Genomic DNA, 14,896 nt, shown 5'->3' on the forward strand with positions numbered 1-14,896 from the left:
AAAAAGTTTCTTAATATTCTATGGCCATTTTATTTTAGAGTGAAATTCAAAGAGGGAGACAAAAATGGGTCTTCAGTGTAACCAATGTTTGAGTAACTACCTCCATTAATGTGCTATATGCAAAGGCAGAATTGTACACTGTCGGTGACAGTCTATGGTTGGGATGACTTCTTGATTTCAACAACTGGTCGGGTGGAAAAACAGTTTCATGTTGGTGATTTTCTTGGTAAGAGTAGAGTTTCACATTCATAAATGGATTGTGTTTGTTCATGCTTGGGAACAAAGACACTTGTTTGAAGACTTTGAAGGGGGTGCTAAACATTCTTTTGAGCAAAATAATAGTTTAATGTTTCTCCAATATGAAATTAAATGACACCATTAATTCTATAATTTGAGAAATAACATTCATCAATTTAAATAACACACTTCTGTCCTCGTGAGTTTAGCTCAGTTGGTATGGACAATGCATAATATATGCAAGGTTTGGGGTTCGAACCTAAAATAACACACTTCGGAACCAATGATGATTGAGTCTTACGAAGCCACTAATCTCCTACAAAGTGACGAACTAAAGCTTGAATCTCTTATGATGGAGGTTCATATTTAGGGTTTCAATAGTATCATGAACGTGATTACCTCTAGTAGAAAGACCTAGTGAGAAACCTAAAAATAACAGTGTTATTTTCAATAGACTATTATCTTGATAAACTAGAAGAATTTGAGTACAATTTCATTTTATATGTAAATAAACAATACATTATGCTATGTTCGGATATGGGGAGAAGTAGGAAGGAAATAAAAAAGGTCCAAAGAAATAGGAGAGAAGAGAGAAAATGGAAAAAAAAAAAAAAAGAAGCAGAGAGTTCTTTGTTTTTTGGTAAGATAAAACAAAAGGTACATATGTTCCTATATTAAATGAATTAAATATCGAAAAGTATATTGATCAAGATTTATTTTTCATGGTCCCTCCCTCCCCAGTAAAAAGAAATTGATGGAACCTATAAAAAAAAAATAATTAATGAATCACACACAACATATTCAAACTGAAAACAACCATTGTAAGATAGAACCCTCTATTTGTTTACCACAGTCAATTTCACCTATTACAAGGGTCAAAATACAAATACAGTATAGTGCTAATTTAAGGTAAAAAAAAAACACTTGTTTATGTGTATAAATAAGATTAAAATAAAATTAATGTACATAAACTTTTTGGATTTGGAAATTTCCCCCCTACTAAGGAAATGCTAGGCATTGCAAGGCATATCAACCTTGTTGAAAAAATTATGAATTGAAAGTGTCCTTCATTAAGGGTGAGTATGTAGGGTTATACTTGTGTTAATCGCGTGATTTGGTTTCATCATTGTTGTTCTTGTCCGTAACGACATTTAACTTCTTCTCCTTCTAGAAACTTCTCCACAGCATCCGAAGGAAGACCAATCATCTCTAATGTTTTTTCCCATACTTCATGTGATGTTTGAAGATTGTGTGCTTCTTCTGAAGCATTTGCAGGACGACAATCATGAGAAATATACGGACAAACAGGCCATTCATCTGATTTCAACAATTCACAATACTCTGAAACTTGAGGATCAGTTGCAGCAAAAAGAGTACTCCTAGAACCTGCATTGCAGCAAAATCGATAAGAGACAACTCAATATTCTTAAGTACTTCTAGAACCAAAACACTTCAAATCAGTGTCCTCAATCGTGGAAAATAGCAGTTTGTTCAAATTTCGCAATGGTCTAGTGCTATAGCGTTGCTGTAGCCACTAATCGACAACACTTTGTACTATATCACGTATTGTGAAACAATAGTGGTTTGATAAAAATCTGCTATGCTATTATATAGCGGTTATTCATTGCTAGAGTGCCGCTATATATCTATTATTTGACAAAACTGCTTGAAATACTAAAAATTTGGTATACTATTGAATTATGAGGAGAAGGAATAGTAAAAATAAACACAATGTTTGAGAGAGATAACAGTTGTATCTACTCAATCTATGGAAACTATCAGATCATGAATAAAAGAAAAGAATGAACGAATAAGGAAATATTAATTGCATTCAACCAAAGCAATGGATAAACAAACCTTCTTGAGCATTAAAGATGAAGTAAGGTATCAAATGATATCCAGTTTGAAGAGATTTTGGAAGATCCCTTGCCTGCATAGATGAAGTTGAAACTATTAGCAAAGTAGAAATCTTATGAAATAACACAGTAAAAGTAAAACTAGTGAATCAATAACTAAAAGTCCAAAGGTAAAATTACGATTGCTCCACATTCACCAGAAATCATAACCAGAAATTATATGGTAAAATTATCCAAACAAGATGAATTTGCTTAGAGGGAAAAACTCTAAAACAAACAGGTGCATAGCAGAATAGCCTTTTAAACCGATACAAAAAATATGAGAACTATGAAATTTACCATTTTGCAGTAAAATAAAATGATTAAAGCAAACATTGAATTAAGTTTCCCAGTATTACTAAATCGTATCAATAAAATGATTACAGTTACAGCTGTACTTGTTCGACCCAGGAACAGATGTACAATTGTTTGTTTCAGAATACTTACAACATTGGTCTGGACAATTCCAGGCGATACGCATAATACACTGATACCGGCTTCAGCAGGTAGTCGCTTAAAAAGAACACTGCTGAACATAACCTGCAATAAATACACAACCCCTTTTTCATTCACAATTTCAAGATACAAGTAAACCAAGCAATTCATTTTCAAGTGATAACATAGTTGACCAGTAACAATCAATTTTTGACGTCGATACTGACAACAAACTTTAACAGCTGATAAAAAAGAAGAAACAAAGGAAGAAAACAACAAATCGAGCCCAACAACAAACAAGATGCAATTATACCAAGGAAAGTTAGGAAACCCATAAACCAAAAGTGGAAACTGTATATACTCAATTATTTAATGCATAAAAGGAAGTCATGAATTCTGAGCGCAGCTTTGTCCACTGTCCTATTGCTGCTGCTACTTTTGTATCATGCATATGAATGTGATACAATTCCTTGTTAATGCATAATTGTTTTGTACTCAGTTATCCTGGAGTTTTTGTACACTAACACTATACTTTGTAAACAAAAGAAAATATCAATCAATCTATTACATGCTTGCTTTTGTTTTCCATTCTTGGAAATTTAACGTGCAAGGACAATATTAGCTATATTGCACCGAACTTCAAATTACAGACACGTCCGACATCCGACGCGTGATAGTGTCTGGCATGCGCCAGTTATGACTGACAGAAGGTTACATTCAATCACTTCAATTTTCTTAACTCATTACCGGTGTCTACATGTTGGTTTCTGTCTAATGCCGGCGTCTGTGTCAATGCTTCATAGGTAATAATTAAAATGGTCGGAAGGATACATACATATAAACAGATTAATTCATTTTTTTTAGCATAAACCCTGTCAGTTGAACAGTGCACAACTTTTTTTTGGTGGTGGCCGGGGTTCGAACCTCAGACCTTGCATATTTTATGCATTGTCCATACCAACTGAGCTAAGCTCATGAGGACTGAACAGTGCACAACTAATTAAGTACATAAGATTTAAACGAAAGAAAAACTATATACATAACTTCATTGGATAAAGATAGTTATTAGTGAAGAAACTTTCAGGCCGTTATCAAAACCTTCAACAAGGAAATGTACCTGTGCTAACTTGCTACTTGAGTATCCCACCACACTAGAAAATTTTCTTTTTCCAGATGTGACATTCATGTCTTCAGTATCAACAAAGCCAATATGATGCATCTAAAGAAAAAAGGGGATAAAAAAAATCAAAAGCAATATTAGATGAAAGAAAACTTTGACATGTCTGGTCACATCCTATGTACAATTGTAAATTTTAGTGTTTAAATTGCAAGAGACTTACAATGGAATTCACATTCACAATTCGACTAGGAGAGCCCCTAATAAGGGATGGCAAAAGAAGTATTGAAAGCAAAGCAGGAGCAAGATGATTCACTTGCAAGTGTTCTTCATAGCCATCTTTTGAAAACTTTTGTGGTTCTGAATAAGAGCAAAAACAACCAAGAGGGTAAGTTACAAATTGTATTCAAATTCAGTGAGAACCAATCTGGAATTATCTATGACTACTATAATCCTGATAATCCTGTTACCGAAAAATATGAAAACAGTTTAATTTTTTTCAACAGAAGTATAGAGAACCAGTACCTAGTACCGTCACTGATTCAGAATTCAAAATGATAGACAAAAGATAGGCCAAAATTCATCAACAATATATGAATTACCGACCTCCAATAGAAAAAATGCCAGCATTATTAATGAGAGCGTGCAAAGGTGTTGCGCGTGCATTCCAAGCTTCAGCAAACCTTGCAACAGAATCCAATGAGAGAAGATCTACCTCCATCACCTTGATGAGCCAAAATGAAAAGTCCGTGAACACAAGTAATTCCGAATCATGCGTATGAACTAAAAGTCTAAAACTCGTTTTGATATCAAAAGCTATTCAACCAAAAACTATCTCTTGAGCATTATGCAAAAAAACACTTTGCCAAAAACAAAATTAAGCTAATCCAAACACTAGACAACAACCACCAACCAATCCTAATCCAAACACACGAACCAACACAAAAAGTTTCCTTTGATTCAGATTGTATAAAATTTAACAAAACAGGCACTCGAAAATTCAAAATGATGGTTTAAGGTGCCTTACACAGTACTGAGTAATGGATATACAAGTTACAGTTATGGATATAATGAAAATCATTCATGTATTTTCACACAATAGATTACGCTTTTCTGATACTTAGTTCATGATATGGAATTAAAGCCTATCCTTGCCGCTACGTTCTTCTAAAAAAAAAAATTAAGTTTCAGCAAAAGATAGGCATGCATTTTCCACACTTCAAGTCTAGAGGGATCTGAGTGAGAAGGTGAGTAAAAAAATATAATATAAAATCATCAATTTGTTTATACCCAACTTCCAAAGTTTTTGAGATAGTTGGTTCATGCTAGATACCTCAACATTGAGTGCCATACCCAATCCCAATCCGTCAGACTCAATCTGCCACTTCTGGATCAAGTCATTAGCCCGCTTTGTGTTCCTCACAGCCATAACAACATGTGCCCCTGACTCTGCCAACTGCCTGCATAATGGAGAGAACAACATTACCCCCCAAAAAAAACTTGTCAAACTCCACAACTTAAAACACATTTCCAAACCTACATATCCGACTCCTATAAAGTGTTCATCACTTAAGATTTATTAAAGATGAAAATTACAAATAACAAATCATCACGACAAATATTGATTTTCTCAATCACTTTAGAGGAGCCAAATTCCAAACGTATCCGACTTCACTGAAATGATCAACTAAAAGTACAAGACATTAAATATCATTATTTCTGATTTCAAACAAAAAAAAGTTAAAAACACAGTACAAAACACATTACAAGTAAAGAAAACATAGTAAAACATGCCTAGTTAACTACTTCGACTTGCAAGTGAGCAAAACACATTGCAAAAACATCAAACATCATTAATGATTTCAAACAAAAAAGTGAAACACAATTTATATTGGAAGAAATAAAATCAAGTATATGTAGAAGATTATAGAAGTATGACTTGAAGTTATTCTTCCTTATTAAGCAAGTCTATGATTGGAGCAAAGGAAAAGTAATTGCAGACGCCGTTCAAAGTTATGCAGCAACATTTGGATTTTTTTTTACTGAACGTATAAGAATTCATTTTCTTAGCAATTAAGTAAAGTTGTAGTAGTTTTTCTATAAAGGGGTATACATATGGATTGTTTTGTATTGAATCAATTAAGTCGAAAGACATTGTTGCAATTACAGAGCTCATCCTATGTCTCGCTACTCTGCGCGCGCACGTGTGTGTGGTGTGAATTTTGTTTAGTTATTAAAACTGACATCAAAATATGATTTATGATAGAAAATTCTGGCTTAATTTGATACATGTAACCGACCCTTCTTAATGGGAGATAATAAGACTTGGTTGTTGTTGTATTATACTGATATCAAATATCAAATTTATGATCCACTTCAATGAAGAACCATAAATGTCCCTCCTTTCCAACACACTACCTATAACAACTACATAAATAACACTGCCCCACTCCACAAAATCACCCATTTCTCCCTAATCAATCAACAACCACTGCCTCCAGTTACAAAGGTCTAATTTTTTCAATCAAAAGCAAAACTCGATTAAGACACAGAGGTTAAGACACAGGGTAGTTAGCCTAAACTCTAGTGTAGCACATATCAAACTCCGTATCTGGAGTAACTGTCAAAACAGATTCAGTTATCACCATAACTACCGTAACTATCTAACTGACATTTGTCCGTCACCCCTCTCCCCCTAAACCGGCTATGGCTGGTTATGAACAAGTTTATTGCTCACCATTGTAACTGTAACTGAATTCATTCAATCAAAATCAGTTCAATAACATTCTATATTCCGTCTCAAATCTCTATGAATCTAGAGTTTCTATAATTCTATCATACGCATACCCAAAAACAACACCTACCCACTTCTCAAAATTACCCATTTCATGCTAATCAAACAAAAGCAACCACCCCAAGTTACAAAGATCAAATTTTTTCAATCAAAAACAAAACCCCACAATTAATATTCAATTACAAACCAAAAATCAAAGAGAAAAAACAAGAGGCGAAAAAGGGTACCTATCAATTTCAAAACCAATGCACCAACCCAAGTTACAAAAATCAAATTTTTTCAATCAAACATAAAACCCCATCATGAAAATTCATTCATTTCTCCATAATTACCTAAAAATAACACCTACCCACTTCTCTAAATCACTCATTTTTACATAATCAAACAACATAAACCAACCCAATTTACAAAGATCATTTTTTTCAATCAAAAACAAAACCCCATAATTCATATCCAATTATAAACCAAAAATTGATCATAAAAAACAAAAGGGTACCTTGCAATTTCAATACCAATGCCACAAACCCAACTTACAAAGATCAATTTTTTTCAATCAAAAACAAAACCCCACAAATAATATCCAATCAAAAACCAAAATTTGATCAGAAAAAACAAAAGGGTAGTAGTACCTTGCAATTTCAAGACCAATGCCACTAGTGGAACCAGTAACAATACAAGTAAGATCATTGATTGGTGGTAATGGCATAGGGTTATGCAAATGACTTGCCGTGATTCTTTGGAATAGAAATTCGTAGAATAAATTGAACCATCCTCTTAACCATTCTATCCAACCCAAACATTGCTTCTTTTTCTTCTTCAACAATGGTTCGTTGCTTGATGATGATGATGTTGTTGTTGTTGCCATGTTTCTGTGTTTGTGTGAGAATTGAAAGAATCTGAGATCTTTGTCTTTAGTAGGAAACAAGAGAGTGTAGTTGTATGTTACAGTGTGCCTTTTTTTTATTTGTTTCGGTGTTGGTGATAATCCGAAGTTTTATCGCGAGGTAATTATAGACTCAAAATTTAATTTAATTTTTTTACAAAAATTACAGACTCAAAAATTGTTTCATCCAAATTGAATTAAGATTAGATTCTTTATGACAATGAGTCTTTTAGTGGAGCTCATTAATAATTTGAGTCAAACTGTGTTCTCGTCGAGGTTGAGGTGGTTTAGATGGACCCAATGATATAATTAGAACAACTAATTATTAAATGAAAATAAAAAAGCTATGGTGTTAAGAGAAATAATAGAACGTCACTTATCGGGTGCAAAATCGTGTGAATCGAGTATTATCTGCGTGTAGCCATATAAATTAATTTTTTGAGTCGTATTTTCTGATGAAACAGAGATTCTTAAAGGATTTATATCTTTCTATTATCGACTTCTTTCTTTTTCTGCATCAATTTTTGGGGGAAGTGGAGGAGTAAGATTTGGTTGATCACGACCCCACATCAAAATGATTTGGGTGCGCACACATAGTTAAGAAAAGATAAAAGAGTAATAAATTAAATAATATATTTCTTAAATAACTAATTGATATGTATATTTATGTGTATATAAATTATTTATATTTATGATTGTGTCTAGAAAGACAGTTCTTGTTGTTAATAGCTACTTTTCTAGCCTAACTAACGATCATTTGTGACCATTAAAGCAATGTTTTGACTACCTTGAGCCTTTGAAACACATCGTTTTAATTTAAGTCAGCAACTTAATGGTCACATCATCATCAGTTAAATGAAGACTGACAGTAGAGGTAATAGTGAAATAGTTTATCAACTAAAATGACTTATTTGAAACTTTTGAAACTTAAATGACCAACTTGAGAATTCGGACCAAAAAAGGTATTTAACCTTAATATATCAATTTGAGTGAAGATCCATTTTGGTTTTTTCACAATTTTCTTGGGACACAATTTAGTCTCCTAAAAAAAATAATAGTACTAAAGTAGTCTTCTATATTTTTATACGGAGGACAAATTGGTCTCCGACTCATTGTAACAAAGTGACTAATTTGTATTCGGTATAAAAATGTCATAGACTAATTTGGATGGTATATTTTGTAAGGGACTAAATTGGGCCGCAAGAAATTATGAGGGACCAAAATGTGTTTTCAGTCTTTTGTAAGGGACTAAATTGGGCTGCGATAAATTATGAGGGACCAAAATGTGTTTTCACTCAAAATGATTTTTTTGAGGGCTAAATTGTGTAGAATAATGTTAGTGTTAAGAGAACCAAGTCTACTATGCTTGCTTTTGGAGGGATGAATTGGTATGCGATTAGCAGGATGGTTTGATGACGATGTTAATATATTATGTTTCATGTTTGATGTTTTTTGATCAAGTTTATGTTTTTTAATTTTAATTTATTTGAATAAATATAGCTTAGTTGTTTTCTTTCTTATTATTCAGAGATGGCTGATGCTCATGATACCGATAAGAACATTGAGATGTGGAAAATCAAGAACTTGATCAAGGATCTGGAAGATGCAAGAGGAAATGGGACGAGTATGATTTCTCTTATTATGCCTCCGCGCGATCAAATAGCTCGTGTTTCCAAGATGCTTGTCAATGAGTTTGGAACTGCTTCTAACATAAAAAATAGGGTGAATCGACAGTCTGTTCTTGATGCAATCACTTCTGGTCAGCAGAGGCTTAAGCTTTACAAAAAGGTTCCTCCAAATGGGCTTGTTTTGTATAGTGGCACAGTTGAGAAGAATGATCGAAAAGAGAAAACAGAGATCAGAGATTTTGAACGATTTAGACCTATCAACGCGTCTCTCTATCTTTGTGACAACAAGTTTCACACTGAAGCGCTAAAGGAGCTCCTGGAATCGGATGACAAGCATGGATTTATTGCATGGATGGTAATGGCACATTGTTTGGGACCTTGAGTGGTAATACAAGAGAGGTACTTCTGAAGTATAGTGTTTACCTTCCAAAGAAACATGGAAGAGGAGGCAATCAGCCCTAAGGTTTGCTCGTCTTCGTATGGAGAAGCGTCATAACTATGTGAGGAAGATTGCCGAGCTGGCAACCCAGTTTTATATCAATCCTGCTACCAGCCAGCCTAATGTTTCTGGATTAATTCTTGCTGGTTCTGCTGATTTCAAAACCGAGCTTAGCAAGTCAGATATGTTTGATCCCCGTCTTCATGCAGAAATAGTTAATGTTGTCGATGTATCTTATGGAGGAGAGAATGGGTTCAATGAGGCTATTAAACTATCATCTGAAAGTTCCCTCTGATAGGAATTTTAATGCCCTTATTTGTTCCCCCAACGTTCCATCTCTGGCACTACAAATTTCAGCATCATCGCTGGCAACAGCTGATGAAAATATGTCACTTCCTAGTAAGTTTTAATCTATTATTGGTGTGTTATTTCTTATTCTCGGCTATCTGCTTATATTCAGAAGGGCAAAAACAAAGTCATATTACCAAAAGAACACAACCTAGCATCAAATAAGGTCAGTCCTCATATGATATCTCTTTCTATGCTTTGTAAGATAATAACGTTATAAATAAATTGAAAATTCTTGTGTATTGCAGTCTTTGTTGAACCTATCTGTCGATGTAACCTAGCAAAGCTTTGATGAAGAAGCAGCTCGCTCACTAAGTTATCAAGGTGCAATTAGTTCTACCTTTTTCCATTGAGTGTGTTCAGTGTTTGATAGTGAATAGCAAATGATTTCATGCTTATAATTTGCAATGGAGTAGCTAGTTTCTTTCTGTTTTGCTATAATCATTTATACCATTTAGATCAGTTATTTGTGGTAACTCATTATCTTCCACCATTTTGATGCAATCAAATAAACTAAAACTGATCATTATGAGTTATGATACAACTTCCTGAAACTGTTAATGAGTGTGCATGGTATCACTTTCTGATGATATCTTTGGCTAATTCTAAGGCTTTCTCTTTAAAGAATAATACTTGTAAATGTATGTTGATTATAGATATAATTCAGTCCTTTCACTTAACATGGGTTGATAATTTCTACATTATTTTATAAACGAATAATAAATCAAAATGATGACATAAAAATATGTTGATTTATTTTAGTTACACCCCATGAAATTTCAGTTACACCCCAATTTGACAAAAATACCCTTCAATCCTTTTTAAATTTTAAACAATTACCTTCTTCCTTTTTCCTCCTTTTCATCTTCTTCGCATAACGAGTGAAAGTAGAGAGTGAAAACAGATATAACAACCCAAGAAGAAAGGTTTGCTTGTTGCTATGTTATTTCTGTTACAGTTCAGTTTTTTTCCTGAATTAAAACAAATAAGTATTGTTTATTTGTAGAAATGAGTTTGGTTTGAGATGCGTAATTAACAGCTTGAAGCAGACACAAATATAGAAGACATATAATTATGCAAATGTAAAATGATAAAGAGAGTGGCTTGTCATATTATAATGTCCATGCAGAAACTACTGAACTAGCATCATTTAAAAGGAAGAATGACCTCATAGCCATTAATTAAAAGACACCATCTTAAAATGTAATGCAAATTATGAAATGAGAATAATTTCCTATACCTTAGTAGACCTGCATGCACCTTCCAACCAATTTTTCAAATTTGAATGCAGTTAAGTGAATGTTTCCAATGAACATTCTCCTATCAAAGCAACCATTTTTTTAATTTGTCACAGATACGGATATGCAAGCAACAATACTTCACTACAATTTCTCCTATCTCTACGCCTTAGAGTACCAATCAGAAATCAAGTCCAACAATTAAAATAACAATACTGACAAAACGGAAAAACTAGACAGATTTGCCGATAATAAGCTGGAACATACTCTCAAGCTCCTTCAGATGATTCTCAAGAAAATCTATTTCACTTTGCTGGTTACTCTCAAGCAAATGTGTGGCATTTGTAATTGCAGAATTGATCTTGTCATTCTCTTGAGAGGAGAGCCTTAGATTAATATCCTTCTTCTTTAAAGCATTATTCACCTTGTAAACACAATAATCTAATGCATTCATTGCATTGGCTTTCCTTAGAAATTTTTCATCTTGAACACGGTAATTCTCAGCTTCTATGATCATTTCTTTAATTTCTTTGGATGACAATCTTTCTTTGTCATTAGTTATCGTAATCTCATTCTTACTACCAGTGGATTTTTCATTAGCAGAAACGATTAGGATACCATTTTCATCAATAGAAAAGCATACCTCTAAAGGGTGACCGCGAGGAGCATATGGGAGGCCAGAAAGACAAAAAAAACCAAGTAGATTGTTGTCACTAGCTCTTGATCTCTCACCTTCATAAACATTAATGTCAACAACATCTTGGTTATCAACCGTTGTGTGATAAACTTTTGTTTCGTTGATAGGAATGTTGGTGTTTCTCGAAATTACCACGTCCATGATATCTCCTTTAGTAGAGATACCAAGAGACAAAGGTGCAACATCTAGCAGCACCAAGTTTGGAACATTTTTAAAGCCTTCACTCAATAAAGCAGCTTGCACAGCTGCACCATAAGCAACAGCCTCATCAGGGTTGATGCTCTTGCACAAATCCTTCCCCTTAAAAAATTCCTGCAATAGCTGTTGTACTTTTGGAATTCTAGAGGAGCCACCAACCAGGACAACATCATGTATAGCATTCTTGTTCATCTTAGCATCAACAAGACAACTCTCAACAGTTTCCAAACACTCATTGAAAAGATCCATATTGATTTCCTCAAACTTAGCACGAGTAATTGATGAAAAGAAGTCAATGCCTTGAAATAAAGAATCTACCTCAATGGTTGTGACAACAGCAAAAGATAGTGTCCTTTTTGCTCTCTCGCAAGCTGTTCTTAACCTCCTTAAGGCTCTTGAGTTCCCAGTAATGTCCACCTTGTTCTTCTTCTTAAACTCTTGTGCAAAGTAGTTCACCATCCTATTATCAAAGTCTTCTCCCCCGAGGTGAGTGTTTCCAGCGGTGGCCTTAACTTGGAAGACTTTATCCTTGATTGTAAGGAGAGAAACATCGAAAGTCCCACCACCCAGGTCAAAGATAAAAATATTTCGTTCTCCTGCACAGTTAGTTCTCTTGTCGAGGCCATATGCAATAGCGGCAGCAGTGGGCTCATTGATTATCCGCATAACATTAAGTCCAGCAATGGCACCAGCATCTATGGTGGCTTTCCGCTGAGAATCATTGAAATAAGCAGGCACAGTAACAACTGCATTCTTGACAGGCAATTCCAAAAATGTCTCCGCAATCTCACGCATCTTTGTGAGAACCATAGATGAGATTTCCTCGGCACATAGGTGCTTCTCCTGATCCTTATACTTAACAGAAATCATGGGTTTGTCATCGACACTGGCAATGACCTTGAACGGCCACAACATTGTATCGTTTTGAACAACAGGATCACTAAACTTCCTGCCAATTAACCTCTTAGCATCTGTCAAAATAAAATTGATAGTAAATTCTCATCATTCATTTGTCCAACTGACATAGCAACACAATGCAACAAAAACAATAACAACAGAAACACAAAGGAATACAAAATAGAAATATACCAAAAACGGTGTTCTCAGGGTTGGTGGCAGCCTGATTCTTAGCGGCATCACCAATCAATCTTTGATCATCAGTGAAAGCAACAAAAGAAGGTGTGGTTTTGTTGCCTTGATCATTGTGAATAATCTCAACTCTATTGTGTTCATCAAGCCACACAGCAACACACGAATACGTTGTTCCAAGGTCAATTCCCACAGCACATCCTTCATATTTTTTTGCCATTATCTTTCAAGGAAGCTGGTACAAACAAAATCACAATCAAATCAAGATTAAGACTGAAGAAGCATAACGTTTTAGGTTTTGTTCTAAGACTACAAAAACCCTTTCTTAGAAAGGAGAAATGGGTTTGTTCTCCTCCTTTTCATTTTCAAGTAACATTTTGATAGAGATTCAAGAGGATAAATGACTAGTAAAGGAAAAACCTAGCACCTACACTTCTAATCGGACGTATGTCCAAGATATGTCATAATCTAAAATTACTATATCCGTGTCGTGTCTGTGTCAGTGCTTCGTAAAAGAGCTAAAAACAACCGAGCCGTGTCTGTTACGGTGCTTCATAGGAAAGAACTAAAAACAAAGCTGAAATGAGAACTATGAATGAACAAGAAAGAAGAAAAAAAAACAAGAGATTTAAGAACCTTTTAGTGTAGTGAAGCGTGAATGAAGAACAAAAGTTTCAGTCTATCTTTCTTCTTGTTTTCGCTTTTGTTTGTACCAGCTTTATAGAAATAATAATAATAATAAGGGTCATGTTAACCAGTGCCCCGGACACTGGTTAAGGAAGGCAAAAGTGGAAATTTTAAGTCAAAAAGAACACTTTTTAAGCTTTTAATGCAATGACAACACAACTTTCAATACAAGATACTACTATATTTAACTTTAACATTTCCCTACTAATAAAGATAAAGATTCCTTAAAAAAAATAATAAAGATAAAGATAGTGATCATGTGATGACGATGAAGTCCACTGGATTAGCAAAAAAGGTGTTATGAGGTCAATTTATTTTTTAGAAACCAACAAAATAGGTATATGGACAAAAAATCAAATCAGTGTTCAATTGCTTCTATACTAAGCATACTAGAACAAAAAAAATCCAGGCATTCCGTGAAAATTCGTAGCCACTTTGACCGTACTATTTATCATTTCCCATTTCCAATTCCCAACCGTTTCATCTTCCATTACAAGCTACCGTCAAACATTTTTATATTTTCATTTTTGAATACTTGTGTCTTTTAGATGATGGTTAAATATGTTTTCGGTCGCGATAAATATGTTAGCTTTTCGTTTTAGTCTTTTAAAAAATTTTCTTCAACTTTTAATCTCTAAAATTTTTTTCAACTTCACTTTTGATCTCTTCTTTAAAGTAAACTCATATAAAGAATTCATATTTTTGAATAAAATTTTTCAGAAAAATTCATAAACTTATAAGATTCTTCAACTTTTAATCTTTAAATTTTTTTCGTCTTCACTTTTGATATCCCCTTTAAAGTAAACTCATATAAAGAATTCATATTTTTGAATAAAATTTTTCAGAAAAATTCATAAACTTATAAGAATCTCTCCCAAAAAATTTTAGAATTTTTTAACAAAATATGAATTTTTATATTTTTGACGGTTAAAAATTCATATTTAATCTATGTTTTGTTAAAAAAATTCTAATTTTTTTATTCTAATTTTTTTTGGGATTTTTTTTACAATATTATACAAATTTCTGCATAATTTCATTAAAAAAAATACAAAAATTAACTTAAAAATAGGGACTAAAAGTAGTGATTGTAAATTTTATTGGGACTAAAAGTTAAAAAGAAAATTTTAGAGGGAGTAAAACGAAAAGTTGGTATATTTATATGGACCAAAAACATATTTAACTCTTGTAACGAACATGGGTGATTATTTTAT

At 33.6% G+C, this 14,896-nt stretch overlaps 2 protein-coding genes and 1 pseudogene across 3 annotated transcripts; 1 reads left to right on the forward strand and 2 right to left on the reverse strand.

Moving 5' to 3' along the window:
* Positions 1-1,037: 1,037 nt before the first annotated feature.
* On the reverse strand, positions 1,038-7,409 carry LOC146917494 (dehydrogenase/reductase SDR family member FEY-like). The gene is made up of 8 exons (XM_085719320.1): positions 7,108-7,409; positions 5,018-5,144; positions 4,291-4,408; positions 3,908-4,044; positions 3,685-3,786; positions 2,580-2,672; positions 2,095-2,167; positions 1,038-1,623 (listed from the first exon to the last, which is right to left on the reverse strand). Exons 1-8 carry the CDS (start codon positions 7,341-7,343, stop codon positions 1,361-1,363), a joined length of 1,149 nt encoding a protein of 382 aa, XP_085575446.1. The 5' UTR covers positions 7,344-7,409; the 3' UTR covers positions 1,038-1,360.
* A 1,392-nt stretch (positions 7,410-8,801) lies between these two features.
* On the forward strand, positions 8,802-9,859 carry LOC146917495 (eukaryotic peptide chain release factor subunit 1-1 pseudogene; annotated as a pseudogene).
* Positions 9,860-10,864: 1,005 nt separating this feature from the next.
* Positions 10,865-13,691, reverse strand: LOC146917496 (heat shock cognate 70 kDa protein-like). 2 transcript variants are annotated; one of them, XM_085719322.1, is made up of 3 exons: positions 13,635-13,691; positions 12,999-13,233; positions 10,865-12,880 (listed from the first exon to the last, which is right to left on the reverse strand). In XM_085719322.1, the coding sequence occupies exons 2-3, from the start codon at positions 13,216-13,218 to the stop codon at positions 11,247-11,249; spliced, it is 1,854 nt and encodes a 617-aa protein (XP_085575448.1). In that variant the 5' UTR covers positions 13,219-13,233; positions 13,635-13,691; the 3' UTR covers positions 10,865-11,246. The 2 variants fall into 2 exon arrangements, with proteins under 2 accessions (XP_085575448.1, XP_085575449.1); XM_085719323.1 differs by having other exon boundaries at positions 13,430-13,691.
* Positions 13,692-14,896: the final 1,205 nt, after the last annotated feature.

This window comes from Medicago sativa, chromosome 6, assembly GCF_051527215.1.
Source record: "Medicago sativa cultivar Bolivia chromosome 6, Bolivia_mono, whole genome shotgun sequence".
NCBI lineage: Eukaryota > Viridiplantae > Streptophyta > Magnoliopsida > Fabales > Fabaceae > Medicago > Medicago sativa.